Source organism: Tauraco erythrolophus, chromosome 7 (assembly GCF_009769465.1).
Source record: "Tauraco erythrolophus isolate bTauEry1 chromosome 7, bTauEry1.pri, whole genome shotgun sequence".
Classification (NCBI taxonomy): Eukaryota; Metazoa; Chordata; class Aves; order Musophagiformes; family Musophagidae; genus Tauraco; species Tauraco erythrolophus.
The window spans coordinates 48,939,765-48,958,380 of NC_141471.1; the positions used below are offsets into that span (position 1 = coordinate 48,939,765).

Below are 18,616 nucleotides of genomic sequence, written 5' to 3' on the forward strand. Positions count from 1 at the left end.
CAACAATCAAAGTAGGTTGTAGCTTGAACAACTTTATTAGACTCTCCTCATATAATTGCTTTGCTTACAGATTTCAATTTACTCATGTTGTTAAAATTATAATAAAAATAGAGTATCAGGTTTTTCGTTTGACTTTCTTTTCCTTCCAGTATTTTCATGATAGCTCAAGAGGGCTGGATTAAGAACATTGGCCCTCCACTTTCCAGCACGTCAACTCTTTCTTTTTATAGTACAACTATATGAAGCCTGAACTACCCCTCCACTGCGCACACAGCATCCACGTGGAAATGGCAAGTGCTCTGTTGTGTCACAAGACCATCAGTGAAGTCTAGTGCAAACAGTGCTGAAGCAGTTAAAGTGGGCTATTAACTCGATGTGATTCATTTTGCAATACGCAAGCCAGCACAGGCGCTCATGCGAACGTCCCAGTGGCGCTTAACAAACAACTTTTAACTCTAGCCTAAACTTCTGGAAAAGCTGAAGGTGCAGGAGAGCAACAGCAGTTCTGCCTGCAGCCCAGGTCACGTCCTTTTACTGGATACTGAGAGTCCTAGCCAGGGTGTCAGTTTGTGCAAATGTGATACTTTTTGATATATTGTGATATTTGTTTTTTTATATGCTTGGCTCTTTCTTGATATCAACACCCCTTAAGGCAGGTTGGCCAAACTTCTTTTGAACAGGCATCCACACAGCATCAACACATGGGTAACCCTAGCTAGTTTCTCTTATTTTGATGGCACCATGATCAAAAAGATTTTCCATCTTTCACTCCTGAATTTCTTTTATATTTTAAATATTGACACCCTCATTGTATTGCATTTGAGGTATGGTCACATAAAGTGCAAAGACAGATCCTGCATTGTCCGAGGAACATAAGGAACCTTGGCCCCTGTCACGCAAAATCTCAGCTGGCTGCCCTTCCCAAGTCGCTGCACAGGAATGAGGCTAACCATACGCGTGTTCGGTGGATGAGGACTTTACACTACCGACAGTTACGTGGGGTGACAACACAGTTCATTAAGTGGACTCAAAGACTACTGAGTAATGGCACATATTAGGGAACGTAATGGGATACAGCAAGTATAAGAGGTAGTCTGTAGGTATTTCGGATCTTTAATTGAAACATCAGCTAACAAAGCTACTTAGTTTTGAATGACTGACAAAATCAAATACACTCCAAATCCACTATACTCGATCCACCAGTGAATAACAGGAATCAGCACACAAGGGTTGTCATGCCTTTCCTCGCACATTCCTCCTCACATGGAAAATCGTTCCCCATACAGTTACTTGCCAAACAGTTCCTCATTTAATCTCTCCAAAAAGGCCATTTGGCATGTACCACCTGCAAGATTTTTATTTTAAAAATTACTGGATTAAGAGATTACCCAACAACAACTATAAAAGAACAGCAGATGATGGCAGATGCCCTTTTTTAGCTGACAGGATGTAGGCTCCTCAGAGCAGCAATAACACCTTCTTACGTAGCAGTGCAGAACTTACCAAGCTGAGACTCCATCAAGAACAGTGATGATGAGAGAAAACACGCACGCGTGGTGGTACCAGAGATGAGGCGGCACAGACGCTCGGGTTGTTAACTGGATGCTGTCTAGGAACGGTGAAACATAACCTCCTCCTCATTCTTGACACAGTTTCTCTCTGATTGGAGAAAGAAGAGGGAATTTACAAATTATTTGTGTATTTCTTCGTAGCAGCCCCCTGATAGGTTTTCAGGTTTTCTTTCTTTCTCATGTGTGCTGTAATTATAGACAGCAGCTTCTCTAAATCATCAAATGAATTCTACAGCGTAACAACATACAATCTGGCATCAGATCTCGTTGCTATCTTCTAGCGATGCTTCAGGTATGAAAAGACTGCTGGCTCTCCCACTGTGGAACTGCTCTTCGTAAATGTCACTGACAGAGACAAATCTGGTGAAATTATGAGTCTACAATCATACTGTGATGTGAAGGGAAGGGGTTTTAAAGTTTCTCATATATGATTCTAAGTTCTTGTTCCAACAAAACTTGGATCGTAGGTTCAGATGATCCAGCATATTTCTTAAAAATTAGATTAGATTCCTACTGAAATGTTTATTCATTGGAATGGAAATAGTTTCTTGCAAAATCATCAAGGTATTCCAGTATGGGGAAGTGGCTGGAAAAGAAGGAAGCAGCTAAGCATAAATGATGATTTTCCAGCAGCTTTTCTCTCTATCCCTGGCAAAGACCAAAAGCCACTGAAAAGATTATTTCTGTGAATAGTTCGTCAGAAGTCAAATGTAGCACATCTGGTCCTTCTAAAACAAAGTGCTTTCATGTGAAGCGCTAAAGCTCTTGTGACGAAGTCTCTCTACTTTTACATGGATTGCTGCTAGCTACCTAGCTAGGCACACAGCCCCCCGCACGCTTCGCCAGCCTGAGTGCTATCTGAGCATTACTAGTCTGCACCATGGGAAACCGAGAACATGAGACACTAAAGGCTTCACAACTATTTCTTGGTGCTAAGGTTCATAAACTGGTTTATGTTTATCCTCTAGTCTAGCAGTTGCTACATTAAATACACGTGAACATGTTTCCAACCGATTTTCCTAAGAAAACCAAAACCAAAAACCAGATTTTATCATCTCCTGCAGTATATATCACACTTACAGTTCCGTGTAGGGATTCGTGGCATTTGCTGTTACGAAAAGCCCCAGGATGCAGCCAGAGAGCACAGATAACACAATCTAACAGCCACCTGCTGCACAGAAGGACATTTCTACTCCCCCTCGCTTGCTGTGCGTTCCCATCGCCCTGTCGTGTGTTAGTACCAGCACCTGTCTGATGTCTCAAGAGACAGTTCAGGAAGCAAAATCAGCAGAAAATTTGCCCTGCAAAATGCCGGGAAACTTTTCTACCACTCAGCTCCCTGAATTAGGCCACTGCAGGGTCAGACATGCGCCAGTGGCAGCAGATGGGAGGGGGACAGAGGCTAACCAGGGCTGTACAGCACGGCCACCCCCATCGGCGACAGCCAGTCACTAGGTCGGATCAGCTGTGCCGTCAAACCATCCCTGCACGTTATCCTCCTCCTCAGCTGGGCACAGCTGCTTCTGCGCCACAGCCTGAACGCGTGCTGCTGCATCCGCAGGGGAAGCAGAGGGTGCCAGCCCTGTGCCAGCCCATGCTTTGGTTCAGATTTCACACCGAGTATGGCACACCACACCAGCAAGGAACTGGTACTCCAGCCTATCATTCGACTGTTTACGTTTTAGCATAAGCATTATTATACTGATTCTACAGTATAAAAGACTATTTTTAAGGTGGCTTCAAGCTGGCATTGCGTAATATTTAATACTTCAACAACACACCACGCACTGCTGCCACCACTGACTGCTTTGAGATGGCAATTACTGGTGGAGAAATGGGCATGAAAACAGTTCTCCCTTCTGGCTGCAGAGGTCTGAAATCACAGCAAACTCTTAGCGCCCCAAAGCTGGTAGGCAGGTTAAGGTCCTAAAGAGAAGCAGGGCCCATGCTGTGGCAAGGACTCCGCCAGAACCTTCTGCAAGCCACTCTGCACCTAAGTGCACCTTCTCCAATTTCCTTAAGCAGGCATCTGCCTATGAGTGTTCTTCTGCTTGTGCTCTGCAAATGTCAAAGTAGTTTGCAGCGTTGTCACCTTCATGTCGCAGGATGGAGATAATTAGGTCCAAAGAAGTAAGGGTAAGACAAAGCACTGGGTGACTGGAAACGGAAGTCTGCTCCTAACAACTGTAGTATCACTCACAACTCACTTTTTGGCTTTCCTTTCTTGAGTTTCTCCACATGAAGAGTAGCTGCTGCATCACTTCCCCTACATGCAGTAGTGCTTCATTCCCGAATCGTTATAAAACGCACCAAGAAGCACAGGGAAACAGCATCATGGCCAGACTCATCATAGCTACAGGACGGATATGGGAAGTGTACAGGCACCACTGTATGCCGCAACCAGCATGCCGCAGCGTGCACTGCTAACTTGGGGGGGGAAAGAGACAGAGCCCTCAGCGTCCTCCGGGTACATCCGTACCTGAGCAGAGGTGTTTGGAGCACTGTGTCTTGCCAAAGGTTGGTCACACAGGTCAGCGATATATAGTGCAGTAGAAAGCTGCCTGCTGAGCTCATGCTCCCCTCACGGCAATGTGGCACTCTGGATGTATTCCTTGCATTACAGACATTACTTCTGCCAGTCCATGCCTGCGAGACATTCTTCAGCCAAACGTCCTCTGCATAAGTATTGCAGATCATTGAACTTGAGAGAGGAAAAAAAACCAAAACAGAAATACTGACCCTTTTTTTTCTGCATCTAACATTTTACACAGTGACAATCTTAACCATAAAGGCTAACACAATGCATTTTCAGAGAACTACAAATGCTGTCCATCAGCACGTTTTCACAATTCTACAGAAAAATAAAACTAGAAGTGGGAGGCAAATCCAAGCATAACTGCATAAGTGATGCTTCCTTTAAAGTGCCAACTGAGACATGTCTTTTAAGTCTGGATCTAAGCCTTCTGAGGCCTAAAACGTTGCTGCTATTTTCCATGGTTTTCAGTGAGTCTGTTCCAGATTTAACAGCTGAAATGTTTCTTGGTACTCTGCTCCTGACAGGTATTATTATGTTTCTAATCCAGAGTTGGTCATCCCAGCCTTACAGCACTGTCTTTGCAAGGGACAAGTGACGCAGATGCTAAAAGCAGCAAAAAGGCATCAGGTTCACATTCTTCAGCCTGATACTAAGGGTTATCCATAATAATGCAAGGAAAATATTTCACCAGCTGCTGAAATTCAAAAAAAAGTGTAGCTTAGAATCAGACACAGCTCCGTACTTAGTGGCCATTATTAGCTTACCTACCACAAAAGCTGAGGGATGCAAATTGTCTGCTTAGTTGCATATTATTATCAGTGCTGAGCCTGCAAGTCACGGCATGGTGCAGTGCGGAGGTATGTCAGCTTCCTGGGCAGTGATGGAGCACAAACGCCAGGGAAGGCAGCACTTTGATGAAAGGAACATCAAACACATTTCCACACCGAGCTGTCCTGCGTCATGTCTTCCACGTGACCTTCTGTCAAACGAAGGAGACAGCAGGAGTAGGAGGGGAGCCCAAGTGCATCAAGGAGGCACAGAAAATGAGACTTAGCTACCGAATTTGCTTTCTACTTCAGTAATTATTCCTGTCGCAAAATCGAAAGTGGTGTGGCATTCTCAACATTACCAGATGAACTGTTAACACACTTGCAATTTTTATTTCTCAGGGCCTGCTCTGTGCAGGATCAAATCCTGTAAGTGCACAGAATGTTAATGGTAATAGAAAAACATAGGAAGAACGTAGCATGACAGACATGAAAAGAGGACTGTAACAAACCTTCTTCTGCAATATGACAATAGCACCTCCCCTGTTCTTTCAAACAAGCTGAGAATTATGGATGGAAAACACTAAGTAACAGTATTTTCATGGACGCAAATTAAAGAGACTGCCAAACACTCTCCAAAGTTCAAAAAAAGCTTTCATTTATATGTTAATACATATATATGCATGTAATGATTTCAAGAAAAACCATCACAAAGTATAAAATGATACTAAATAAATCAAGAATACAAACGTGCTTGTTTTTATATTACTATAATACAAACCAATGCTTATTTGACAGGAAATTCCCGTTTGGGCTCACACTTTAGCAGTAGGAACATCTGTCTCCTTATGAGGGCTGACCAACAGTCAGTCACCAGAAACAATGATGTTTCATGCAACTATTTATGACTCATGGCAGTCTAAGGCTGTTTTTTGAAAATGTCCTGCCTCAAAACTTCTGACAACGCATTTTGAAGCCACGGTGGGTGAACTCCCATGCTTCTTTCCAGAGCTAAAGGTGACTACAGCATCCACAGCCAGTGGTGACAATCCGCAGACACCCACTGTGAAGTCTGATTCCCAGCAGATATTCCCCGGGCTTCACTACGAGTCAGGAAAGCAGCTCAGAAGTTTACGCCAACACATCCGGACATCCTAGGCAGAGTGGTGTTTCAAGACTTACTCACTTAACCACATCGTTTCCAAGATGAAAGCTAAATTACTTCCTTGCCTCCTTTACAATGGCAGTGTAAGGGCGCGGGGAGGCCGAGCCTTAGTCACCTCAGCCCACGCTAGGAGTGAACGCCGCACCACCTCACGAGTGAGGAGCGGGGCACACATCGAGCCGCCGCTCGGCAGGCTGTGAGGCGCCCTGGGCCGGCAGGACCGGCTGAGGGCAGGGGCCGCTCTCTCAGCGCTCCGGGCGGGGACAACGCCCTCGGGCTCCCGTTCCTGCCTCTCTCTCGCTCCGCGGCGGGCTGACAGGAAGGGCCTGCCCCCGACGCAGGAAACAGCCAACCGCCTCTCGGGGAGCCGCGGCCAGTCACCGGCGAGCCCTGCCCGGCCGCCCCCGACACCGGCCCCCGCGGGCCGCCGGCTAGCCTCAGTTGCCGACGGAAGCCTGGGAGGCCAACGCGCGCGCGCAGCGACCGCCGGGCGCATGCGCCGGGCTGCCTCACGCGCCGGCAGCGCCCCGCGAGCCCGGCCTCAGCGCGCACGCGCCGCCGCGCTCCACCGAACCTCGTGCGCCTTCCTCCCCCGGCCGGCTCGACCAATCCGCTGCCGCGCCACCGCCTACCCGCCCGCCACGCATTCTCACGCCGTAACGTCGGCACCTTGCCCCTGGAGACTTCTGACTGGCCGACAGGCACTGACTTCCCGGCCGATCATTGGTCGGGGCGCCGGGGCGCATGCGCAGGAGAAGGCACGGCCGGGAGGCCCCGCCCCTTTCTCCCCAGCCCGGCCCCGCGGCGGGCCGCCTTGCCCCCTCCTCCCTTTCGGGCCGTGTCAAGCGGCGGCCACCAGCGCGGAGCGCGGGAGCCCGGCGGGACCGCGCGGGCTCGGCCAGCAGCAGCCGCAGCCGTTCGGCGGCCGCGCGCGCTACCCTCGGCCAGGGCCGGCGGGCAGCGGGGCGCCGCGCCGCCGCCGCGCGAGGCTGACCTGTTGGCGCGGGGCCGCCGCTGCCCCCTCCTCTGCCCCCTGCCCCGCCCCGCCGGCGGGAGCGGCTGCCGCGCGCCAGGCCCGGCCGCGGGCGCCAGCCGGAGCCGCCGCCATGGCGGAGACCGAGGAGAGGAGCCTCGACGACTTCTTCGCCAAGCGGGACAAGAAGAAGCGGAAGGAGAAGAGCGGCCGAGGCGCCGCCGCCGCCTCCAGCGCCGCCAACGCCGCTTCTAACGCTGCGGGGGCGGCCGCGGCGGCCGGCGGAACCCGCCCGGCTGACAGCAGCGGCTCCGGGGCCGCCGCCTCCAACGCCGGCTCCGCTAAGGCGGCGACCAAGGTGCGGCGGGGAGAAGCGGGGCAGGGAGGGGGGAGTGAGCGCGGCCGCCCCGCTCCGTCGGGGCCGCGGTGGGGGAAGGGTCACGGCTTCCTCCGCCGGCCCCGGGGGCGCCTTCCTGCCGGCAGGGGGCGCGCCGGGGCCCGGGGAGCGGCGCCGCCCGGCCATGCGGGCGCGCTCGGTAGCGGCGCGGTGCCCGGCGGGGCTCCCGGCGCGGCGCGGGCCTGTCCTGCCGCGGAGCGCGGCGGCAGCGGGCCGGGGCCGCCGGGCAGGCCCTGCTGCCGGGAGAGAAGCCCGGCGGGTTCCGGCCCGGACGGGCCCCGACCTCGTACCGCGCCTTGCACCCGCGCGGAGCGGGGAACGCGGGGCCGGCGCCCAGTCTGCGACTTCGGTTCTGAGCAGCCCTCGCTGCTTGCTGGGTCCTGGCGCCAGGCAGCGGCCGGCGCTGGGCGTTCGCCTCAGGTGCCAGCCCTCGGCCGCCTGGCTTCGTGGCGTGCGGCCTGTGGACCTTGGCGATAAGATCGCGCTGCCTCTGCGGACAAAAGTGCGCCAGGCTCTCTGCCTTCCTGCCGGGAAGGGTTTTACTGCCAGGGATTTTTTCGTACCGTGTTGCGGCGGAACGATGAGAATGCAAGGGGAGCTTAAGTGATCGTAGTTGAGTTAGTGCCCTACAACTGGCCGTGCTGTGTATTTTAAAAAGAATTCTAAGAAATACTCTGCTGTTTCCTAATGTTTAACTTGGGGAGCTTGACACCTGCAGTAGCCTTCTGAGTAGACCAAGGTCAGTGGTAATCTGTCAGCTGCTCTTCCACTCATTTACTTGTAAAATACTATCTGGTTTTGACTGAAGCCTGTCCTTGAATTAGAAATAAAGATCATTAAATGTGAAAGGTATGTTCGTTCGGAAACTGTGATGTTTCCATGGAGATGAGGATATAAGAAATCTAAAAGAATTTAGAGCTGTAGATTCACGCCCTTCCAAAAGACTGAATCTTCAGCAGGCGATGCAGTAACATGAGGTCGGTCTCTACTTCTGTTACTTTAAAGCATGTCAAAGTTTTCCTGCTGGAGGTTAAATAATGTAGAAGATCCTAGGACAGGGGTCTTAAAAGAAGCTGTATTCCCAGCTGTTCAGCAGAAAGGGGGCTGTGCCATTGGCAGACCTTGCTTGCAAGGTTTTCATATTTAAAGTAATATCACTGCATTTCACGTGGAGTGTAGGAATTATGTAAACTACTGTTTAGGCTGTGTGTGTTTTAGAGCTGTGACTAGGAACATGGGAGGACTTCTTATCTTTTCTGGGCCATTTCTGGCCTACCTTGACCCCAGAACCTGCTGATGACACAGTAGGACAAAATTGGCTCCGCTTAGGTGGGTTCCTTGTTCCTGAAACACATAATCGAGCTCCCGTTTTAGAATCTTAAAGTGGTGCTCTCCAAAGACTAGTATTCTGCTATTTTTGTGTACTAAGATTGCTGTGGTTTTGAAGCTGACCTTTTTACTATTATAAAAACATTATTAAGAAAACAAGAAAGGCTGCAAACGTGGTTGTGAATGTGAAAGTCAAATGTACCAATTTAATCTTTGTCATAAATCCACCATAAACTATTCCAAATGTTCTTTACTGTTTGGCTCATGAAATACGTGATGGAAAAGTAAATCTAAAGCTTCCTGTGTGTTCAAGCTGTCATAAAAGCTTACTGTTAGTAAAATGGAGAGGTCTTGCCCTTGTATTTCCCTGGTCTTGACCGCACAGTCCTATTCCCTACTTTCTGTTGTCCCTTGACTTCCTGCTGCATTTTTACTAAGATGATGTCGTCTTCTTTCACTTGGATGACTTTTTTACTGGGGCATTTCTTAGCTGTTCCAGTGAATTAGTCAGCTCACAAATGTGTCCTAGATGACATATAGTAAGTTAGGGGAGGAGGGAGGAAGCACAATCCTGTCCCCAGTGGTGCACACAGATCAGTTTCCCATGGAATTGCACCTTCACCCTTAGTTTTTTTTGTGTTATCTTAGTTACATTCTTTTCTATGTTCAGTGTAAAGAAGATAACAGCTTGTATTTTTTTCTTCTTACAGGAAGAGGATGATTGGAAGGAGTTTGAGCAAAAGGAAGAAATTGATTATAGTGGTCTTAGAGTTCAGTCCATGCAAATAAGGTACTAGTGGCTTTTTTTCTTTTTCTCTCCTGTATAATCATTACCCGTTATTGCCTATATCTAAAAAGCAAGTTGTTTGTTCAGAGCTGCCTCCGTGAAGTCCAATTAAATGGATGTTTTATATGTTTCTGCTAGTATAGAAGTTTGCTGCAGGGCAACTTAGGTTTAACTGTTCTCTGTTGATGTTCTCTTTATTTTCTAAATCTCTGTTGATACTCTAGGTCTATCTGTTTTGATCGGGACTCAGTTTTTTATTACAAATGCTTAACATTCCCCTCCATAAAGATAGTAAAGCAGGAGAGTAAAGTAGTCTCAAAGAGGAGTGCAGGATAGTAATTCCCACTGAATTGTTTGACTCCTGTAAGGGCATCTGACTCAGTCTACTCAGCATCTCATTTTGGCGAGTGAATTCCTGAACCATTGCGTTTTTATCTCAAAAACAGAAAAATATAGTTGGTAAAACTAGTGTCCCATGACAAGATCCCACAGGACTGCATTTGAGTCTTATCCAAGATTCTTTGTTTGCTTTTTCATTAGATCATTCCTGTAGTCTGGACCAAAGTAAGTATGTGCTTAAGTCTGTCCTGGTTAAGAAAAACATTTCATCTGGTCAGAAAAAGGATTTTTATGACCTCAGTCTTAGAATGCCACATAATCCTCCTTGTCCTGGTATTGATGATGATCAGAATAATGCCATCTTAAAATCATCTTACCTGTAACCAGTGCAATAGATGCTTTCTTCACTGTTTGAGCAGGTCTTACATATTCTTTGGTTGATTTTTTTTTTTTTTTTAAACATCCCCCCCTTCACGTAACGAGTCCTTTTAGGCCATTGGCACATATTTGGTCCAAGTGTCACAGCAGATAATCACATCTGAAAGGACGAGTAACAAGTGGGCTGCTGCTTCACTGACTGCTGGTACTGTTTGATGGAAAAGCAGGTACTTTGGTTTTCCAGACAAAGGCCTGTGTTCTGAGTGCTTTTGATGCTGTGGCAGATTTTCAGGCATGTGGAAGTTTCTGCTGCAGTATTTTGAACCACTCAGTAACTATATTCAATGGGAGAGCAGAGAAGTAGATGGAAGAAAAATCCACTGGAGGTTACAAATTATCCAGGTCTGGAGATCTATTTCACAATAAGACACAGGGTATCTGGTGGGGATGCTATGTATATTTACTCTGCTCTAGCTAGGCTGTAGGCATCTGCTTTTGACTGTAGTTTAAAACAGGATGGTGATATGTTTCGGCCCTTGGTCCAGCTTACTAAGATCGTTGCTGTGTTTGGATGAACAGTGGAAGGCTGTTTAATTTTCAGAAATTATAGATATTTTTAATTGTTCTCTGACTGTTACTTATATAGAAAGCTTATCCAATCATGTTTAGTAGAATTTGGTGTGTTGTGAACTACTTCTGTATTCACACTTTGCTGCTGCTGTTCAGACCACGTTTCATTTTTTTAACAGCCTCACCCAGCACGTATGTCCCATTAGACCACATGGCTTTCTGTAGTAGCTTTGTCTAGCAAATTTTGAGTATCTGACTATTGCTATGCAGAATAAAATAGTCTAAATAAAATACAGCTGGGATTTTGCATAGGATTTATCTTTTTAAAAATGGCATATTTTTCTGTCTGTATTTTTTGATTGCCTGCTTTAAAAAAAGAAAAAATCTGAGTTGGCTTCTAGATTATATTTGTATGGGTACTATAAGTGTTTCTCAGGTGGTTGTGGTTATAGGGAAAGGGAGCTCAGGACCTGCTTTCTGTCACTACTTTTCCACGATTTCTTCCTCTTGAAGCTGGACTTACAGCCTTTTCCTGCTTTATTTTCTCATCACATCCAAATGCATGGCTGTCCTAGTAAGAAAAAAGTCTTTACACTCAAAATAGGAAGTCAGTTTTTTTGATCACGTAGTACAGTTTGAATTTGTCTTTCTTTTAAGAACTTTTCTCCTTCTTGGTTGCCAAGTTATGTAGTATTGTGCCAAAAAATTGTTCAGATGGAAGTACTAATACAGTGTTTACAGGACTAATGTAGTCTGGTTAAATCTAGTATCTTTAGTACAGTGCTCATGAAGCCTTGTCTATGGCGATTGTGTCATCTCTGGCAAGTCTTAAACCTCTGCTTGTAAAATGCTACTTACCATTTCTCTCTTATAGTGAAAAAGAAGATGATGAAAGTGAAAAAAGAGAAGAACCCGGTGACAGCTGGGAGGAGACTGGTGGTGGTGTAGACAGATCATCTGGTCCTTGGAACAAGTCAGCTCCTGCACCAGCACCTGTTGTTGAACCGATTGGTAAATCTAACTCAAGTTGTTGCTTTTTCCAGCTGAAAGCGTATCAGGTTGAATGAAGCTGCTCAGAAGGTAGAGCTCAAGGAGCAGTTTCTATTCAGGCACCTTCTAACCTACTATGGCTTGTTTGACATACTGGCAAATGAGGAAATCTCCTTGTGAAAGGATGTGAGGAACTGAATCGATAGTACTGTCAGATACTGTAAATAAACACAAATGGAGAGGTTTTATTTCTGACTTTGAAAGGGACTGGGTGGCGGAGCATTCCAGCTTTGAAGGAGATCCCTCTACTTTGCAATCTGCAAAATATCTGTTGGAAGCATTTCTGTTAACCTAAAAGTACTGCTTCGACAATCAAGTGGATGTTCAGCCAGTGTCTGATGTCTAATGTGGCAGTTCTTGAGTAGAGTTCCATGGTTGGTAGTACGCTTTTGAAATCAGTTCTAGGGTTCAGAGAACATGCCATTCCAAAATCAATTCTTTAACTGGGATAGGACATGAGTTTTGATTAAATATAATTTATTAGTATCAGCAGAGATAAACTACTTAGCCGTGATCTGATTTCCATTGAGAAATTCATTGAAAAGTGGCCTGCTGGGTGTTTTCTTGTTTGTGCAGCCAAGGGGGTAAAGCTAATTAATTGGTGTTACTTCATTGTAGATTGTTACCTTAAATACACGAACTATTTGGATATTCTGTTCTGCATCTGAAGAGGTGCTTTAAATAAGATTTGGCAAATATATAATTATGTGTTTAAATCTCTAGTTTTAAATGTGAGCTGCTAATAAATTGCAAATAAGAAACATGAAGTCCTCATCAGTGGTTTTAATTCATTGAACTTTGCGAGGCAATACAATGGAGCCACACTTTAATTTGACTACTAAGTATAGGTAAAATTAGGTGACACCTGATTGCCTGCCTCATCTAAAATATTTGCTTCCAGAGCTTTAAAAGGTGCGAAAACATACTTGTAAGATTGTGGGAGGGGTTTTTGTTTATTTGTTTGTTTTCCAGATATGAATGCAAACTTACTCTCTTGTCTAAATCTTCTTCTTATAACTAGTTACAGAAACCCCAGAACCAGTTCAGACTGGTGGTGTGTACAGGCCGCCTGGTGCCAGGGAGGGTGGCAGGCCGCGGAGAGCACAGCAAGGACCACCAGAAATCTATAGCGATACGCAGTTTCCATCACTGCAGTCCACCGCCAAGCTTGTAGACAGTCGAAAGTGAGTACATTCCATTAATTCCCTAAGAGACATGTTTTAGCTGCCTTCTCTAAGCTCTCACTTTGTTTTAGGGCTTAAGCCTGAATCTTTCCACAGAGGAAAGAAATAACTAAGAAATTATTCTGTTCGGCAAGGAGATAGGGGAGAGGTCTTAACTGTATTTTCAAACTCTAGGAAGGGCTTCCCATGAAATAACTTTAGTAGGACATAGCCCTGTGACATAGCCAAACAAGACGGCCAGTTACTGTATCTTTGACTTGCTGAGAAATTTCCTTGAAGCAGAATATTTCTGCTCTTGACAGCATCTGGTTCCATGAGATACGCACCATGGTGAGGTTCTGTTACTACTCTCAGTAGACATGAGTAGGATGTCTTGAACATGCTGCCTCCTCTTGAGAGATGTGAAGGTAACTTGAACGGAGGAATGGAGTTTAATGCAAATATAAATCAATAACTTGCTGTCGAAGCTGTGGTTTACAATGATGAGCCCCCCCAGTTTTGCTGAAGTGTTTTATATTTTGTGGTGCTGAAGACTTGAGTCTCACCCTGCTTTTGAGTCCTGATCTTTCCAAAGCCTCATTCCCTACAGAAGGGATAGCTAGACCAATACCTAATTCACTTGAGTTTTGGGGTGGGGATTTTTGTTGTTTTTGTTTGGGTTTTTTTTTTTTTTTCTGCTTGCTGTGTTATTGACTGATACAGCCTAGCAGAAGCTTTGTTTCTGCTGGTTTTTTTTGGTGTGGCTTTGACTGCTTGGCAAATGAGGTGTGCTGTCATTGATGCTTTAGGGTTTGAACAGTGGAAATTGAGCTAAGATGAAATTCTGAGTAGGCATTCTAGAAATGGACTTTTGCTTTCTAAAACCTATTTTTCATAAATGCACTTAGATTTACTTTTGAGAATGTTAATAATGAAATTTAGAATTTAATCTTAATTGTACTGAGTGATGAGCTTGATTGTGGAGATAAGGTTTTACAGGATTTGCTTGGGAATATTTGGCTGTTCTGTTAAAACTCTAGACCTTAGTGTTCTGTGTTTGTAATGTTTTTGTTGGGATGGGGTGGAAATCGACTAGAAATTCACAATTCACAAGCTAGTGATAAGATATTTACTGATTACATTTATTTTCCCTTAGGGATAAAGAAATGGAGAAGAGCTTTGAAGTAGTAAAACACAAAACTAGAGGTAGGGATGAGGTCTCAAAAAACCAGGCACTTAAACTTCAGCTAGACAACCAGTATGCTGTGCTTGGGGATCAGTAGAGCTGCATACACATTACAATTAAGGAGTGCTTTTTTGGTAACCCTTCTACTAAGGTAACTAAACTACAGCTAACGGCTATGATGAACATGCCACCTTATTTCTGCTGGATCTACTGCAGCAAGTGCAGACTACTTTGACGTAAGCGATTGGTTCTCCTGCACTATGGAAGCATAATATGTTACAACTTCTCCATTGGATATGGGGCGTGTTAATGTAAATGATTGAACAAGAGTCATCAGTGTTCTTTATTTGCTCAGAAAGATACCTACAGCCAGTGGTCATTTCAAAAATCTTTTTATGTTCAGATACTGAGCCTTCGTAAAGGTTGACTACCTCAGACTTGCTGCACTCATTGTGGACACCATGTGGATCACAACTTCTGGAAGAGAAGGTTACAGCTGTTTTAGTGGCCATCTGAAACTTGAAACCAGCTCTACTGGATTCCTGTCAGAAATCCTGCAGAAGTCAGCCATTTGGTTCCAATTTGCTATAACAAAGATTTAAGTGACCTTAATGACAAACCTATTGTGTTCTCCTTCTGAGGAATCCTGTCATGTGTAGCCATAGCCTACTAGAGACTTCTGGAGCGTACCATACCACTCATACTATCCAAGTACAACAGAGCTGTAGTTTGTTTACCTTTTTAGATAGCTGTACTGAAGTAACTGCAAAACAAATTAAAATTCATTCAGTATCAGATTTGAGGAATGATGGGTTTGAATGGTCTGTTTGCATTAGCCATTTTCATGGTTTTCTGTTTAAGCTTTTTTTTTCTATTCTCCACAAAAAAATGCCTGCCTTGTTTCTGGTATCAAATTGCAGTATATTTAATTAATGATGAGATGTTGTAGTGAAGTAGGGTTGATTTTGTTTTTTGTCATGAGGTTTGTCTTTCTCACCCTAAAGCACTAAGACTTAGTTTTGATTTGACACAGAGGTATCCAGACTCCAAGTACAGTCTTCAGAATTTGTCTATTAAAAATGAGATACTGGCAGTAGCAATACTAGATAAAAAATTACCCTCTATTGAAAATAGTTACTTGTTTGTTGAAGGGTAATGGTTACTTGATAACCAAAATAGCTTAGTCTGCAGAGGGATAACTAAAGCTGGTAAGCCTTATTTGTTTGGCTACTTCTGTGAAGCATTCAGGCTTTTTGAGGCAGAAATCCTCTAAGTAAAACTCATAAATGGTGTTTATCCAAAGTCAGGAAGCTTAATACTAATGGAAGGCAGTGACTTCTTTTAAGTTGTTGTCATCTCTGACTTAATTTAGTGTAGGAAGTAGGCAAAATGGCACTGATACACTAAGAATATAGGACACTGCTTGTGACTGATTCAGTAAACGAAACCTGTCAAGTACAAGAAGTGTCCTGCTGTAACTGTTTTTCTCTTCTCTGAATTCTTACACCAGAAGCAAAATGAAGTACAATAGTGGCGTGCTCCAGTGTTGAGGTTTCTCAGAGTAAATGCCAAAAAATAGACCCAACATCTCTAAGAGTTGCCAATGGCAAGAAAAACAAGGGAACAAAACAAAACTTGCTTACATGTGTGGGAGTACTGTGTATGTGCAGAAGATGAGGATAGTGCAGGAATCGCCCAGTTGGGTTCCCTTTGACTAACTGCTGACCCGCTTTGAATCCGCTTCTCTGAGGCCAATAGGAATTTTGCTGTTGACTTCAGTGGGGCTGGGGTTTCACCTGGTTCTTTTGTGCACAGACTAAAACCGGCCTTGCCCTTGCAGAGTTAACTGTCTCTAAAACTTCTGCTTGAAGCTGCTATTAAAGAAAGGGCTCAAGAGACTGTTCTTAAAAGTTGGAGATTTTATGTCGAAACAAAACCCCACTGAACAACTGATACCAGTACCTTGGGCTCTGAGCCATGTATCTTCCTTGAAAATACATTGTTGCCAGCAAAACCGTTGATCTGTCAGTGAAGAGTTCTGTGAAATTGGAGGTAAATGGACATGTGTCACTTGATGTGATAGCAATGTGAAATCTTGAAACACTTTTCCTGATGCTCTAAAGTGATTGAGGTCACTGATGCACATGGCTCAAGTTCTAGTCTCCTGTATGAAGGGTAGATGAGACTGTCCATTGTACCGTCTTATTTGAGGTTTTGAGCATGAATTCTGGCAGTTCAAGAAAATCCTGTAACAAGTTTCAAATCAAATAAAATGGAAATATACATGGATTCTGGAGTCTAATGAATCTTTACCTTCAGTTCCAGCCTATGACCATACAACAGCTGAGGAAACACAGAGTATTCGAATCTCCTAAGGGACAGGCTGTGGAGTTGGGTAGTCAGCCTTATGGTCAGGTGGGCTGTGCTTACGAGCTCGTAGCAGTGCATATTAGTGTGACTTTTATTTATGCATAGAAGTTTAGTTTGCTGTTGTCAGAGTGTCTTCTTACTCCCACCGTATGGAACTGGTTTGAGATTGTGAATTGAGTATGAACAAAGCTTTGATTTTGCTTTTTGCTTGAAAGTAGCTCTGCTAAATTGAAGAATGAGGAAAAAAAAAAACCAACAAAAAAAAAAACCACAACAAAACACCTCTGGATGGTTGGATGGTTGCTGTCACTGGAGTCCCATCAGCTACTGACAACTAGAGGTGTTATTTTGGGGGATTTTAAGCATATCATTCCAGGTTCTTTCTGGAGGCATAAAGGAAAAAAAGTCAGAAATACAGCAGATTTCCGTAGTACAGAATGTTAAACTATTTTTAAAGTGTTTCTTGTGTTTAAATATTGCTGCCAGCAACTATCAAAATACCAGTTGTCAGTATCTTCCTTGTAACAATTAATTGTTCTGCATGCTGGAAATTTTGAAAGTGAGTCCTCTGTGGAAGCTCAGTATGCTTTTGAGACTCTGAAGTCCAACTTTATCTGGTTTGTTGTTGCGTTCATTTGAGGCATGCTAAGAATGTCCGCTTCATTCCTTCAGAATGCTTGTTGAAGGCTCATTCCATAAATGAAGGATTTTCAGTTGCAGAAATGAGATTCTTGATATCAGTCAGTAAAATGCAGTTGTGTGCTGCTTCAGGAACTTCCTAACCTGTAACATGCTTACATGGTGGGTTAGTTTTCATTTCCAATTTAAAGGGTCTGTCCTACTTTCTCTGGCTTAAAATAAAAATGCAGCCGTAAAGTTACCATTTGCTATTAGAACATTTAAATGTCAAGTACTTACTGGGAAAGGAACAATTTGGATTTGTGGTTCTCAGTGATACAGTCTGTATGTAAGGAATGTTAAAATGCCAAAACCTAGATAACTTTAATAAAGTTGGACTTCCCAAATGCCCGCTGTAGGAATCTGGTGTCTGTATTTACTTGGCCTGATGATAAATGTAGGAGGGGGATTAGTTTTGCCTTCCCCGCCCCCTTGGTCTAGCTGTGCCATGTTCAATCTTACGAATGAAGAGGAATTGACAACTAAAAGCGACTGTCTCCTGCTACTTCAGTTTTGTCTTTGTAGCTAGCGTTACCAGTCATGTCCAAAGTAACTCTCTTACAAAACTTACAAATAGATGAGTTTTTAATGGTATAAATGGTGTTAGACACCTGACACCGTAGGGACTAGGGGTTTTGGCATTTGATGGCGTCTGTTAGCTCTTCGAAGCTCTTTCACCACAACATGGCTGAGACACCTGTGCTGCTTAGGTCAAGTAAACACAATATATGATAGGGCTGCACGTCTTGGGAGTTTGCTTCTCTGAACTTTTGCAATAGTTGTATGTTTTTTCTCCTCCTAATTTCAGCCTGGTTGAGCAGTTTTAAACTTGCTTGTGGCTTTCTGTCAAATACCATAACTAAAATAGAGCAGATGATTCTCTTTTTTAGGCTAAAAGGGCTTCATGTGCTTAAAAAGTGGTTATTTACAAGGTAGTAATTTTTCCAATATTGACATGATCAGAGAAATGAATACCTCATATTTCGCGTGACCAATTTGTATCAGAGGCTCAAGAAACTAAATTTTACCAAAAACACTTCAAGTACTTAAAAATCTTTATGAAAAGCTACATTCCAGGTTTCACTGCCTGACTGCAATTTAATTCCCAAATTGTCCCCCTCTGTTTTCAGCTTTTAATTTCACAAATTCATTTTAATGGAGTTTTAAATAGAGGCTTTATTTGAGAATGTAAGAAAATAATAAGTATTTAAGTTTCAAGTATATAAATTAGGTATGTAGAAAGGAGTAGGAAATCTGATCTATTTGCTGATAAATTCTTCAGAAAAGTTAAAAAGTCAGCTTGTCTGTGTCAAGGTTAGTATGAGAACCTGCAAGCTCTAGCAAATGGAAGAAGAAA

The 18,616-nt window shown here is 44.3% G+C and overlaps 1 protein-coding gene across 1 annotated transcript; it reads left to right on the forward strand.

Moving 5' to 3' along the window:
• The first annotated feature begins 7,145 nt into the window (after positions 1-7,145).
• On the forward strand, positions 7,146-14,608 carry CDV3 (CDV3 homolog). The gene is made up of 5 exons (XM_086614915.1): positions 7,146-7,370; positions 9,449-9,528; positions 11,687-11,823; positions 12,884-13,046; positions 14,182-14,608. The coding sequence occupies exons 1-5, from the start codon at positions 7,146-7,148 to the stop codon at positions 14,306-14,308; spliced, it is 732 nt and encodes a 243-aa protein (XP_086471041.1). The 3' UTR covers positions 14,309-14,608.
• The last annotated feature ends 4,008 nt before the right edge of the window (positions 14,609-18,616 follow it).

Bases quoted from the DNA above. Each gene is read 5' to 3' on its own strand.
- CDV3 (XM_086614915.1), top strand. From the start codon at position 7,146: ATGGCGGAGACCGAGGAGAGGAGCCTCGACGACTTCTTCGCCAAGCGG. The intron at 7,371-9,448 runs GTGCGGCGGGGA...TTCTTCTTACAG, and splicing joins CCGCTAAGGCGGCGACCAAG to GAAGAGGATGATTGGAAGGA. The intron at 13,047-14,181 runs GTGAGTACATTC...ATTTTCCCTTAG, and splicing joins AAGCTTGTAGACAGTCGAAA to GGATAAAGAAATGGAGAAGA.